The 15,763-nt window shown below is 34.7% G+C and overlaps 1 protein-coding gene across 1 annotated transcript in view; it reads left to right on the top strand.

The window, feature by feature from the left end:
* Positions 1–13,529, top strand: part of LOC140434820 (antichymotrypsin-2-like) — a 48,190-nt gene extending 34,661 nt beyond the window's left edge. Inside the window, exon 4 of the mRNA XM_072523381.1 lies at positions 13,268–13,529. Coding sequence (XP_072379482.1) covers positions 13,268–13,389 — 122 coding nt within the window. The 3' untranslated portion in view covers positions 13,390–13,529. The remainder of the gene's footprint in view (positions 1–13,267) is intronic.
* The last annotated feature ends 2,234 nt before the right edge of the window (positions 13,530–15,763 follow it).

Below are 15,763 nucleotides of genomic sequence, written 5' to 3' on the forward strand. Positions count from 1 at the left end.
TGCATTATTATATTGTATTATTTTGGTTAAAAGATCTCTTTTCCCCTTATCTCAAAGCCAAATTCTAGTGTAGTGAGGCTAGCCCGAATTCGTGCTTGAGGTTTTGTGTCTCTGTGTTCTTTTGAGCTAAGCCATTCTTTTTATTATAACTTCTTTGCTAGTTCTTCTCTAATTGATCATCTCCTTCTCCATATACCACCCCTAAATTTTATTTAGGTTTCAATTGGCGCTTTTGCGTTTGCAATTTGGTTAGGTTTCAATTGACGCTTTTGCGTTTGCAACTTGAGTTGTTTCAATTGGCTAGACCCAAACGTGGGGCCTCTTTTTTTGCACGTACTTTTGGCTTTATATCTTTGGTTTTTTTTTTCTCCCACTTTAATTTCTGGTTGTGTACCTTTGGTGTTGTATTTTAATTTTCAGCTGTGTTCTTTAACTCTTGGTTTCTTAACTGCAACATTGGTTTTTGTATTTCAATATTTAGTTTATCTACATTCTCTATTAAATATACCCGTAGTACCCTTGTTTTGCTATATTGTGGGTAGACTGAATAAATTGCTTTTTTTGATTAACTAAATATCCATATTGGATTAATAATAAATAACATAAGTATATATTAAAAAGGAAAATTATTTAAATATTTTAAATTTAACTATCTTAACACTATAAAAGTCCGGAGTAGCACCAAAGTAATTCACCACTGTCTGGAAGTAACATTTTTTGAAATTTCTAGGTTTCTCAGGGATTGTAGCCGTACCTTGCATCTGAGTTCACGACTGGATAAACAAGCAAACATTACTGGTAAAATAATTCAATTATAATAATAACCTGGAAACATAGAGTAAGTTAGACTTTACCTATTTTATCATAGTTTTCCTCATATATTTTCTGGTATATTTCCAAGTTGTATTAAATGTCTGCTTTCAAGGTAGAGCATCTGTTAGGTCCAGAATTAGAGTACGAGTTGAGAGTCCGGCACTTAAACGATCCATCTTTGACAACAGTGGAAAGGAAAAGGGTAGTGTTGCGTGGTGCATTAAAGCAAGCTGCAGCAAATCGGAGTTATGCTGTTCTGTCTGCTTCCCATCTTAATTTTAAGGACGAGATTGCGGAAATAGAGGTTACTCTTGCAGATCTGGTGGTCAAAATTGGTTCTTTTCTGGGTTCTCCTAGTGATACTGCCTATGCTCGCTATACTTCTCGCTTAGGTCATGTTGCAGCTAGAGTCCATCTGTTAGAAGCTACAACAGAGGAAGAGGAGGAAGTGAAGAGGTCTCTTAATTTCAGAGTTCTGATTCTGGAAGGTGAACTTGGTTGTAAAGTGATTCCACAGGCACAGTCAACTCCTCATAATGCTAGTGTTTCAGTAAATCCATTTCCCTTTGTTAAGTCTGCTCCTATTCATAAATGGAGTGTCCATTTTTCAGGTCAAGATAATGAAAATGTTGTTAGTTTCTTAGAGAAGGTAGAATGTCTGCGTATAGCGCGTGGTAACAGCGAGGAAGAGTGTTACTCTTCTGCTGCCGATTTATTTAAGGATTCAGCCTTCACTTGGTATCTCAATAACCGAGGTAGTTTTGCTTCATGGCAAGAGTTAGTTGCCAAACTTCAGTCAGATTTTCTTCCATATAACTATGAGGACAATCTTCTTGATGAAATTAAGTCTCGAAAACAAGCTCCGCAGGAGAAGGTAACTATATTTGTAAATGAGATTGTTAGTTTGTGTAAACGGTTGGAGACTCCTTTGTCTGAGTCACATATCATAAGGATCATTAGAAAAAATTTGTTGCCATCGTATCATTCTAGTCTGGCACTTACAGATATTTCTTCAATTGCTGACTTAACGGAAAAGTGTAAGAAGTTAGAGGAAGTTTTGTCATGGTCTTCTGACAACGTGTCTAGAGTCCCTATTCATCAGAATTTCAGAAATAATGACTCATCTTATTCTGATAGACCCAATTATTCACGGTCTAGTAATAGTAGAAATTTCAGAAATAATGACTCATCCTATTCTGGTAGGCCTAACTATTCTCGATCTGGTAATGTCTCTTCTTTTAATTCGAAGCTTACCTGTTGGAATTGTTGTCAGTCAGGACATGGGTATTACGAATGTTCTGAGCCTAGAATTCGGTTCTGTTATGGTTGTGGACGTCAAGGTGTCCGTAAATTTGAGTGTGAATCCTGTTCGGAAAACGACAGAAGGGGTGGGTTGGCCCTGGCTCCTACTCCTCGTCAAAATACAGGGAATACAAACACTGTCCAAACTCCTCAAAACCAAGGAACCAGTTTCTCGAGTCTGGATGCCCAAGCTTCCACAAGCCAAACATCTCACGCTCTACCGAAAGACAAAAGACCACAGAACGGCAAATACCAACCGAAGAGAGGACAACGTTAATTGAGCATGAACACCGTGATTCTTCTGTAGTTTCTTCAAGTAATCTCTTGTCGTCGTTTGTTGATTTAGATATAAACTCATTGTTAGTTCGAAAAAACAAGGATAATCGTCCATATCTTGAGATATCTATCTTAGGACATTCTTGTTTAGCTTTACTGGACACAGGGTCCAATATCTCTATTTTAGGTTCTCTAGGTCTGGAATTTCTCCAGAATTCAAATGTAAATATAGGAATAGATCAAAGTTTGCAAGTGACTACAGCTGATGGTCAAATTCAACCAATTTTAGGTCAATTCACTACTGAGATTTCTGTTAGTTTTTGTAAAAGAATGATTACATTCTTTGTTATTCCTTCAGTTAAGAATTCAGTCATCCTAGGTATGGATTTTCTGAAAACTTTTAATAGTGAATTAAATTTTACTGAATTTTCCTTATCTGTGTCTTCTTTCAATATCTCTTGTGTCAATGCTTTTAAAGATATGAGTCGACTTAATGCTCAGAAATTAGAGCAGTTAAATAGTGTCATCACATCATTCTCTTCTATCTCATCGAAAAATCAGTTAGGTCGAACTCATCTCATCGAACATCACATTGATGTTGGTTCGTCTAAGCCCTTCAGGCAATATCAATATCCCTTGCCTCAAGCCTGGCATGAAAGTTTAGTAAAGGAGGTAGATGAAATGCTTAAGTTAGGTATTATTGAGCCCAGTACTTCTTCTTTTTGTAGCCCTCTGTGGCTGACAAAAAAGAAAGATGGGACTTTTCGTGTCTGTTTTGACGGACGTAAACTTAACGGTATAACTATGAACAGAGATGCTTATCCTATACCTCGTATAGATATCATCCTAAGTAAATTACAGAATGCAAAATTTATTTCATCTATCGACTTAAAGAAGGCGTTTTTACAGATTCCTCTCAGCGAGGAGAGTAAAAAGCTTACTGCCTTTGCAGTAAATGGCAAAGGATTGTATCAGTTCACTACAATGCCTTTTGGTCTTGTGTCTGCTCCTCAGACTATGTGTCGATTAATGGATTTGGTAATAGGTCCTGCTTTAGACCCATTTTGTCAATACTATCTTGATGACATTCTTGTCATTACTCCTGATTTCGAAACTCATATCTCTGTATTGCAGCAGTTGTTTCAGCGTTTAAAAGACGCAAATTTGACTATTAATTTGGATAAAAGCAGCTTTTGTCGTGACTCTATTAAGTTTTTAGGATATGTTGTAGATTCTCAGGGTCTTCGTACTGATCCTGATAAGATGTCAGCGATTCGGGATTTTCCTGTGCCTAAAAATACCACTCAGGTCCGTCGATTGTTAGGAATGGTTGGTTATTATAAGAAGTTTGTTAAGTCTTATTCGACCTTGTTGTCTCCTATCACAGATTTACTTCAAAATCGGAAAAAGGGACAAAATATTGTGTGGACTCCTGAGGCTAATGAAGCTTTCATTAAAATCAAGGAGGCTCTCACAAATTCTCCTGTTATGGTAGCCCCAGATTTTACTAAGCCTTTTTATCTGATGACAGATTGTTCTAACACTGCATCTGGAGGTGTACTCTATCAAATGGTAGATGGAGAAGAACACCCTATAGCTTATACAAGCAAGAAATTAAATAAAGCCCAGAAAAATTATACTACAACTGAAAAAGAGTTGCTAGCTATAATTACTGGTATTGAACATTTCAGATATTTTCTTGAGGGTCGTTCTTTCATGGTCATAACTGACCATAGTAGTTTGGTGTGGTTACAGAATATGAAGAACCCATCTCCTCGTTTGGCTAGGTGGATTTTAAAATTGGCACAATATGATTATAAGATTATTCATCGTAAAGCTGCAGGTGTAGTAGTCGCTGATGCACTCTCTAGAACGTTCGATATTAATTTGTTAGATTTATCTTCCTTGCAACCAGATGACTGGTATCGAAAAATGTTGTATGATGTACAGAATGTACCAGGTAAATTTCCTGATTTTAAAGTTGAACATGGTGTTTTGTATAAACATGTCTTAAGTTCCATGGATGCCCTTACTGGAATGTCGGATTGGAAGATAGTCGTTCCAACTCCTAATAGAGCAGAGGTTTTGGCCACTTTTCATGACCATCCTACTGCAGCTCATTTTGGTTTTTACAAAACTTTCCGTCGTATATCGGAACTCTATTACTGGCCGAAGATGCGTCAAACTGTTAGCTATATCGCTAAATGCAAAATCTGTGCTACATGCAAACCGACAAATCTTCCCCAACCAGGTTTAATGGGTAGTTATCGACGGATTGATTTTCCATTTCAACTTATATCTTTAGATCTCATTGGTCCTTATCCTAGGTCTTATAAAGGTTCTCAGTATGCCTTGGTAGTTGTTGATTATTTTACAAATTTCCTTTGGTTCATACTATGTCTAAGGCAACTACTTCATCCATTATCAAGTATCTTGAGAATGAGGTTTTCTTAATTTATGGTGTTCCACAGATCGTGTCTTGCGATAATGGACCACAGTTCACAGCTAAGGCTTTTCGCGACCTCATGTCTAAATATAATGTCCAAAAGATCTGGTACAATGCGAACTATCATCCACAAGTCAATCATACCGAAAGAGTTAATAAATCAATCGTGACTGCTTTAAGGTCATATTCCTTTCCTGATCAAAGAGCTTGGGATACTCATATCCACTCTATAGTACAGGCTATCAGGACTTCTTCTCACGAAATAACCAAATGTCCTCCATCTTATTTGATGTTTGGTCGTCATGTTCCTCTTTCTGGTGATTATTTTGGTACAATTTCAGAAAATGCCAATAACTTTCCCACTATATCAGATAAATTACACCGTTTAGAAGATATCCAGCATCTTCCTGATATTTATGTGGATGTTCGCAAACGTTTGAAAGCATCTTATGCTAGAAATAAATGCCATTATGACTTGAGAAAGCGAGAGTTATCCTTCAGAATTGGAGATTCTGTGTTGAAAAGAAACTTTGTCAAATCTGATAAAGTGAACTTTCAATCGGCCAAGTTATGTCAGAAGTACATACCTTGCACAGTTATTAAGGTCATTTCTCCTTTAATTTATGAGTTGAAGGAAACTTCCACTGGCAGGAAACTAGGAAGGTTTCATGTCAAAGACTTACTGGAGGACAAGACAGTAGGTCCACATAACTTGTCAGATAATTTGGATTCTTCATCTTCAGATGAAGATTAACTGGTCCCTTATCAATGCTGTCCCAGTTTGGTTGTTTAAGATCGGTTTATCTATTTTTGTTTACCTGGCAAAACAATAAGATGTTGTGCTATTTTGCCTTCTATTTTTTTTATCTTATCTTAATGTTGGTTATTATCTTAGTTTATGGACTTGTTAATTTTGTTGTTTGTTTTCTCTTAAAAGTCCAACTGCATATCATAGGAGTACAGGATGGATATATGGGAATTTCTCCATCTTGAGTTCTGAGTTGAATAGATATTTACAGGGATAATGCGGAAAACATTCCAAATATTTTCTTTAATAGTGTTGTATGGTTTTGTGGACCATGGCCATAAAGCTTATGCATTCATATTCACTTACTGTGTCGGTGTTTTAGCGTGGGTTCAGGATTGATCACCCTGGATGTGTGCCCTCACTTGGCTCAGAAATATATCTATACATATTAGTTGTTTCTTGAATGTCTCTTAGGTTGAAATTAGAATGTGTCATTTAGAATTGGATCGTTCTGATATTCAGCAATAAGTAAGTCTGTTTAACTTGGTTTGTTATCTCCTATGTTGTTATCTTCTCAAGAATTTGAGTTTAACATATCTTAGTATCTTGAGTTTGTACCTGTCTACCTACCATTCGTACGGATTGGTAGATGTGAGTTTATCTTTACCTTGAGTGTACCTTTATCTTTACCTTAATTGAGTTTATCTCGTACCTTTACCTTAATTGGTTTATCTCATACCTTTACCTTAAGTTAGTTATCTTTACCTTTACCTTGATAAGTTTATTTCTTATCTATATCTTATGAATATATATCTTATCTTTATCTTGATTATGGAGTCCTAAAAATCTGTCCTTTACTGTTCTTGTCGTGAGTAAAGAATTGGACCACGTCAATAGTACAGTTTGGTTATTACAGTTAGGATCTCTTTTACCTTTCCTTCTACCAAGTGTATAGCTGGTAGAAGTGAGTTTTGTGCATACCCTCTACCATGAGTAGATCTGGACTTGCAATTATCTTTTACCTTTTGTGCATATTCTTTACTACGAGTTGGGATTGCAGTTAACTTACTTTTTTTTTTAGCATACCCTATACCATGAGTATAGTGGGCTTGCTAGTATCTAGGCTTGCTAGTGCCTTTACCGATTGTGTGTTTTTCCTACCGCTGCTAAAGCAAGTAGATGTATTGAATTATCTTTTACCTTGAATTTTCGAATATATTGCTGATATCCAGAACCATATCATATAGATGTTTAGGTTTGTAGTAATATAGTTTCAACTAGTCCTAATAAATTAAGCCCTCATTGAACTCTTGGGTGATTAATAGAATCTGTTCGCTCTAGTGTCAACGTTGGGTAAAATTGATAGGACTTTGTTTGAGTTTGTGTTGTGAATGGTTCTTGGTCCTATCTTTTAGAGGTTGTTAACACACCTCAGTAGTGTAGTTTATTAATAGTTTTTACTAATACTTGGAAATATAGAATTTAAGTATTGTTGAAGGTTAATTTACTCTATATAAGGTTGAATTGAATTATATTGAATATATTGGTATTGAGATTGATATTGCTATAAGGTTATTGAATTATATTTAGAAAGTACCTAAGTGATTGGGTTATATGTTTTTTTTATTTTTCTTAATACTTTGACTAAATAAATTAAATTATTTTAATTTTTTTTGGTAAATTACGCATTATTAAATAGATCACATGCTGTCTGTCTACTGTACGTCTGTCAGTGTCATTACTTTTATCCCATCTCCTGAGTAACCAGTGTGGCTGATAAGCTCAAAATCCTTGTGGTTGACACCACAACGTTTCGGCTTGATCACCCTGGATGTGTGCCCTCACTTGGCTCAGAAATATATCTATACATATTAGTTGTTTCTTGAATGTCTCTTAGGTTGAAATTAGAATGTGTCATTTAGAATTGGATCGTTCTGATATTCAGCAATAAGTAAGTCTGTTTAACTTGGTTTGTTATCTCCTATGTTGTTATCTTCTCAAGAATTTGAGTTTAACATATCTTAGTATCTTGAGTTTGTACCTGTCTACCTACCATTCGTACGGATTGGTAGATGTGAGTTTATCTTTACCTTGAGTGTACCTTTATCTTTACCTTAATTGAGTTTATCTCGTACCTTTACCTTAATTGGTTTATCTCATACCTTTACCTTAAGTTAGTTATCTTTACCTTTACCTTGATAAGTTTATTTCTTATCTATATCTTATGAATATATATCTTATCTTTATCTTGATTATGGAGTCCTAAAAATCTGTCCTTTACTGTTCTTGTCGTGAGTAAAGAATTGGACCACGTCAATAGTACAGTTTGGTTATTACAGTTAGGATCTCTTTTACCTTTCCTTCTACCAAGTGTATAGCTGGTAGAAAAGAGTTTTGTGCATACCCTCTACCATGAGTAGATCTGGACTTGCAATTATCTTTTACCTTTTGTGCATATTCTTTACTACGAGTTGGGATTGCAGTTAACTTACTTTTTTTTTTAGCATACCCTATACCATGAGTATAGTGGGCTTGCTAGTATCTAGGCTTGCTAGTGCCTTTACCGATTGTGTGTTTTTCCTACCGCTGCTAAAGCAAGTAGATGTATTGAATTATCTTTTACCTTGAATTTTCGAATATATTGCTGATATCCAGAACCATATCATATAGATGTTTAGGTTTGTAGTAATATAGTTTCAACTAGTCCTAATAAATTAAGCCCTCATTGAACTCTTGGGTGATTAATAGAATCTGTTCGCTCTAGTGTCAACGTTGGGTAAAATTGATAGGACTTTGTTTGAGTTTGTGTTGTGAATGGTTCTTGGTCCTATCTTTTAGAGGTTGTTAACACACCTCAGTAGTGTAGTTTATTAATAGTTTTTACTAATACTTGGAAATATAGAATTTAAGTATTATTGAAGGTTAATTTACTCTATATAAGGTTGAATTGAATTATATTGAATATATTGGTATTGAGATTGATATTGCTATAAGGTTATTGAATTATATTTAGAAAGTACCTAAGTGATTGGGTTATATGTTTTTTTTACTTTTCTTAATACTTTGACTAAATAAATTAAATTATTTTAATTTTTTTTGGTAAATTACGCATTATTAAATAGATCACATGCTGTCTGTCTACTGTACGTCTGTCAGTGTCATTACTTTTATCCCATCTCCTGAGTAACCAGTGTGGCTGATAAGCTCAAAATCCTTGTGGTTGACACCACAACGTTTCGGCTTCATCATATTCATCGTCTGGTTTGTCTTTAAGGCTAGATTGTCCTAGACAATAAAAAAAAAGGAAACTTCTGGTAAGTGGAAAGTTTTCCTTTTTTTCTGGAGTTGAGGGAGGATGTAGCAGTCATAACTGCTAACATATAATTAATTAATATAATTTATTATTGAAATCCTAAAACCCCTCAGAATCCCGTTTATGAAACGTTCATGGGCAATAGACGGTACGATGCGCGAACTACAGGTCAAGACGAGCTCGCTAAAGTCAGTTTTGGCCAACAACTCAAGCAGAGAGGTGTATTTCTCCAAGCCTTAACCGGCATTTTTTTGTCTTTAAATCGGGTAGAAAATCTGGGATTGGATTTAATATTTTCCCCGAACATCAAGGGAGAAATTAGAACAGATGATAAAGAATCTTGATTGAAAAACCGACTTCCAAATCTATAGAAATGAATATTTAAGACCCGGCTTCCAAATCTACTGAAATAATTATTTAAAACCCAGATTTCACCCGATTAGGATAACGTTTAATACCAGAATTAGTTTAACCAAACACCTAATTCAACCCATTGGAAACCAGGAACCGATTGTCTCCAGAACCACAGCGTTCCTCTTCATTCGTTTTTTTTTCGGAGCCTCAAGGATCGTCAGAGTCTTAAGGGGACTTATCCAGGACCGCTGTAGTATTGTGACAGACAGTAACAACTAGTTTCTCAGGGTTAAGGTTTTTCTTGTAATTTACAACTTTGTATATGCATATACCAAGGTTAGTGCTTATTACAGTTTTTGTAACATCTATAAAAGTTAGGTAAATAGCTATTAATTAATTAAATTAGATTCATTGTTAGGGAAGGGGTTCATGATTTTTGTATAGCGGTTTTTAAAAGGGAAGGGAAGAAATTTATGTATCAGTGTTTTTAAAAATTATATATATATCTTTCCGAGTCTGTTGGCCATACTCATCACACTTGATCACTTTAGATATCTCCCAGCATCTGTGTGTAAGCATAACACTTACACATAGATCTGGTGTTTAGCTGCTTCGACACATATTAGTCGTATATTTGTTAGGTAAGGTAGTTTCTTTTGTATAACCGTCACGGTTTTTTTTTTAGTATTTATATTCCCTACCTTACCTATCTAGGATTTAACTTTCGTAACTAACCTTAGTGTTAAGATCTCGCTTCTCCCATGGACTTAGATTATAGATTTACTAATACACCTTTTCGTTTGGCCCAGTAGTGGGGATATTTAATTTTGTCGTGGCTTTTTGGTCCTCGCATACCGTAGCCCCACTACTGTAATTAGATTTTCTCTATATATATATATATATATATATATATATATATATATATATATATATATATATATATATATATATATAAGTGAGTTTTGTTAGTTGTTAATATTATAAATATATTTGTTACAAGTAGTTTTGCTTTTATTTCAGTTCCTGCTTACAATTATAATATAGCAGAACAAGGTCAATAGTGTCTTTTCGGTTTTTAAACATTATTACAGGGTATTAAATCAATAGTACTTTATTCCTTGTTGTTCATAACTTCATTTATTTTTTTGTTAATTTCCTTCAGAAATTAGCTGGCGCCCATTTAAGTATTTTCCTAGGCATCTCCGTATATTCTCTTATCTTACCCCTTTTATAGTTCCAGATTTTCTGGTGCATTATTATATTGTATTCTTTTGGTTAAAAGATCTCTTTTCCCCTTATCTCAAAGCCAAATTCTAGTGTAGTGAGGCTAGCCCGAATTCGTGCTTGAGGTTTTGTGTCTCTGTGTTCTTTTGAGCTAAGCCATTCTTTTTATTATAACTTATTTGCTAGTTCTTCTCTAATTGATCATCTCCTTCTCCATATACCACCCCTAAATTTTATTTAGGTTTCAATTGGCGCTTTTGCGTTTGCAATTTGGTTAGGTTTCAATTGACGCTTTTGCGTTTGCAACTTGAGTTGTTTCAAGCTCTAGGCTTTTTACAAACCAATAAGGCAACACATTTTTAAATATGACAGTTTTTTATTTGGAGACATTCCAGAAGAAACATAATCATTAATCTTGATCACTTCATTGTTTTTGACTACAAAAGCAATAAAATTATAAATAATACATCTACAGTCAATACCACAGTAAGGTCTACATCCAGTAACACCGAGTCTTCAACATTCACATCTTACGTTGCTGCTATGAAATCCAGACCCAAGCCTTCCTTCCCTAAAAAGAAGCAAGCAATTATTTATCACTCAGAAGAAAACTTCAAACAATTCAACTATGTTAAATCCACTGCTGATATTGTTGGCCCTAAAAATAAAATATTTGCCTCTAGAGTCTCCAACAGTCGAATTTGCATATAACTAAGCAAAGTTGAACTTGTTGACCAACTAATTACCAACAATCCCATTATTCAAGTAAACAACTTAGACCTACCTATTAGGAGGTAAGTTACTTTAGCAAAACGTATCATAATTTCGAATGTCTGTCCCTCAATTCCTCACGATCTTGTAAAAAATGTGTTAACCGGCCATAATTTGAAACTCGCTTTTTTCGTCTCTTTCTTGAAAGCTGAAATTTAAGGAGATGAATATTGCCAGATTCTCTCATTTTGAAGACAAGTATTCATAATTCCACCTACTGAAAATTACAAGCTTTAGACCTCACTAGTCATTAAATTTGATTCCACACCATACTGTATATTTTTATCTACTGATAGAATGAAATGCTTTATTTGTAAGCAAATTGTCCATACAGCTGCAAGTTGTACAAATTGTCAAAAAAGTAATGTTCCTCAATCTGTTGGTGAACAATCATCGGTAACGAAAACCTTATCAGCTACTACTTTAGAACAGTTATCTAATGAAACCAGACAAGGACAAAAAGAGCACTTTCTAGCTCACTCAGCACACCAGACTCCCACTCTATTGATCAACTGATATCTAATCCTTATCTTAAAAACTCGTCACTAATGCCTCCTTCTAAAGACTTAATAGAAAAAAGCACAAAACGCATTAAAAAGAAGTCAAAAATTGATCCCGAAGATAAATCCAAAATATCAGATGCATTAAAGCAAATAATCAAAGATCTTTATAAAAACAACCCCCAAAGCTTTTCTACTTCACCAGACCATCCTATAGCCTTTCTTGAGAACGCTTCGTCAGTAACCTTAACCTTAAGTAGTAACCTTACAATAGAAGCCCAGAAAATTACTTCTGACATTATTTCACTTTAATCTGACATGTATGCAGTTTATCAACAACTAATTACTAGATTAATAAAAAAATAAGTTCACAATAATGATGACCCAACCGAACATCCTAAAAACTCAATCACTAACAATTTTCACACTTATTCAATGGAATTTTGACGGATTCTTTTGCCACTAAGAAAGAATCCAACAACTTATTAGCTACACAAATCCAAATATATTATGCCTATAAGTAACCAATTTCAAACAAAATCATAATATTGATCTTAGGGGTTATGAAGGATATCATCACGTAAGAACAGAATGACTCAAAGCAAGTAAAGGAACCTCAATTTTTGTTGAAAAACGTCGTCTATGACGTCTATTCAATACATTAATCTTTAGTTACAAGCCTAGAAGCAATCGCGGTAACAATATTGTGCCCTAAAAGAATAACTATTTGCAGTATATCTATCTCATCAAGTTACAATTCTACTGAAGCTGAACTGGTAGACTTAATCTTTCAACTTCCAGCACCATTTGTAATTATCGGAGACTTTAATCCCACAATATTGCATGAGATTCACAAACTACGTACGGCAGAGGAAAAGTTGTAGAGGAGGTACTAAACATTACCGACAATTCTTTTCTAAATAATGGTTCCAACACTCATTTCGAACCGCAGTTCCACTTTTATGCTCCCTGGTCGTAATGCTGTTTTGCGTTTAGCTTTTTTTATTGCCTAAGTTATGTCTGCCTCTGTGAATTCGGGTTCCCCTGTTATTGTTGTCATAGGGTTTTGTGAGATATACTCTGGTCTGTTCTTTTGATATGGTAGTAGATAGATACTCATCTATGGTTCCAATAAATAACAGATCTACATATTAGGGATGCGCCCCTGTCTACGCGAGCCTTGGTTATCTCCCAATATCATAAAGGGGAAACCATTGTCCTACCCTCAGTCCATATCCAAACCTATCACTTCCCTACCAGTATCCTGGATGTATTTACCGATAACGACCCTAGATTGAATATGAAAATGATTTTGAACAACGAGCAGGAACGGTCCTCTTAAAAATGGAGAGTGGAGGCGCTATGCCTGCTATCCGATACTCAGATAAAAACCCGTATGCAAAAAACAATCCAGACTCGCATTTTAAACGGAAACATTAATATGTTAATAAAAATGATGTTGGCCAAAAATTTTGTTTTTTTTTTTTCATTTTGTACTAATTGATTTTTTTGTATTTTAGGAGTTATGCGACCATTGCTTGAGGTGCCTGAAGAGATATTCAACGCTAATCACCCATTCATCTTTTATATATTGCACAACAATTTGCTGCTGTTTATGGGAAGATTTATACAAGAAGTTTAGTCTTTTAACTTAAGATAAAACACGGAACTTACTATGAAAGTTTAAAGTTGTTTATAGATATTGTAATTTAAAGATATTTATAAGCTAAAGTGATTGTATTTAGGATATTTTTGTCAAAATAAATCACTACCTTCAAACTATGTAATATTTTTAATATGTCTATTTCTATGTTCTATTTTTAATATGTATGTAGGTAACTCTATCTTGAACACTAGTTATTACCGTCATCACAAATCATTTTTTCGCATGTTTTCTCCAGGATACCCCATCCGTTGCATAATAAAAGAGCCGCTGGTTTTCCGTATTTGATTCAAAATATTTTGAAGTTAAAGGTTCCTCCCCCAATCCTTCCTTCTATTCTGTTTCCAATTCTTCCTCCCATTCTTCTTCTGTATCTTTATTGTGGTCACATTCTTGAAACCTGTCTGAGTCTGTCTTGATATTCAAATCAATATCTTCTTCTTCTACTTCATCATAGAGCTGCTGTAATCTTTGAATTTTTTTCAGATAAAGACTCATCACTGAAATCTGAAATACAAAAAAAAATTAAAGGCTGAAACATTACTGTATTTATATAATAACCATAGGAATTACTACTTACTCTATTTAAGTTATACTTCACAAAAAATGGAAAAATAAATTTACTTGTCGAATAGTCGGATAGAGTCTGACAGACCAAAAGTGCAAATATCTAGTGAACTATTATGCAAATGCAAACGATGTTGTTCACTGTTGTTTGACATGTGGATGAAAAGGTACTGACAAACACTCTGACATAAAATAAGCAGTGAGGCATTAGAAATTAATTGTCGCTGGTCTCACAGGCCCCACCCGACTACTCAAGGGTTAAAATATAGAATTACATAATACAATATATGGTGAAGAAACCCTGTGATTTTGTTGTCAAGCCTGTAATCTACTTGTTTCTTCTAATTGATATCTTTTAAATCTTAGACATACTCCTGATCTCCTCGGACCGATAAGAACTAGAATTAATGCTAAATAAACTTCATGAAAAATCACTGCAAAAAGGCCTAAAAATTAACTTTAACAAAACAAAAGTAATGACAAACACGGAAGACCAAGAGGCAATAAAAATACAAACAGAAAAAATAGAACAGGTAAATGAGTATATCTATCTAGGAAAAGCAATCAGAGCTAACAGAGAAAATCAAACAGCCAAAATATCGAGACGAGTAAGAATGGGATGGGCAGCGTTATTCAAATTTTCTTACGTTCTAAAAAATCAAACAATTCCTCTATACTTACGAAGCAAGGTATATAACTCCTGTATAATACCGGTGCTCACCTACGGAGCACAGACATGGACATTTACACAGGCCAATTTGGATAGGATAAGGAAGGCACAAAGAGCGATGGAGAGACAAATGTTGGGTATATCACTTAAAAATAGAAAACGTAACCAGTGGATCAGAACCAGAACAAAGACAGTACACGCATTAGAACAAAACTGAAATGGAAATGGGCTGGACACAATGAAAATCTCCAATGCAAAGAGATCAAGAGGCAGACCACAGATGAGGTGAAAAGATGACATCAGGAAACAATGAGGTCCCACATGGCAGAGAACAGCTTAAGATAGGGAAAGATGGAGAGAACTGGGGCAGACCTATATCCAACATTGGAAGGATAGAGAATAGGTTTAAAATATCTTAGACTTTCTGCAAATCTGTAAGCTGAAAAGATTTTAACAGATAGCAAAAGTTGGGTAGACACTATAATATAATCTAAATTATCATAAATTATCAAGTAGTGTAAGAAAAAATGGCGATCCCGTCACTTACGAATAAGGGTAAACAAATTTCTTTAATTTGGGTTAAGCTGGAAATAACGGCAAAGAAGTAGTGCATATATTTACTGTTGATGCTACTAAAATAGGGGAACCGATGGAAGAACCATTATTGCCAGTTACTGATCTACGAGAATAGTTTAAGACAAAAAATAAAGCAGTAGCAACACGTATATGACACCTGAAAGGTATAAGATTTCTTGATATCCAACCAAAAACTTATAGAAAACCGTGGTTTAACGATATTACAAATCGGCACTTCATTAAGATTTTTAACAGAGCCATTTTTAATAGTACCAGTTTGTTGCAGCTATTGATTTTATGTCATCTACCCATTTTATCTGTTGTCTTCCTTTCGGGCATCTTCCTTTGTAAGGTCTTCAATGTTGTGTTGTGGAGTTTTACCGTTGGTCTTTTTATCTAGTAGTGTGACCTTCAAAGCTCCATTTGAGTTTAGTAGTTTTTGTTGTGATATCTTCCACTTTTGTTTTTGATCTTACCAGGTCGTTTCTTATTTTATCTGACAATCCTGTGCCTAAAATTGCTCTTTTCATTATTCTTTTT

The sequence above is a fragment of the Diabrotica undecimpunctata genome, chromosome 2 (genome assembly GCF_040954645.1).
Source record: "Diabrotica undecimpunctata isolate CICGRU chromosome 2, icDiaUnde3, whole genome shotgun sequence".
NCBI lineage: Eukaryota > Metazoa > Arthropoda > Insecta > Coleoptera > Chrysomelidae > Diabrotica > Diabrotica undecimpunctata.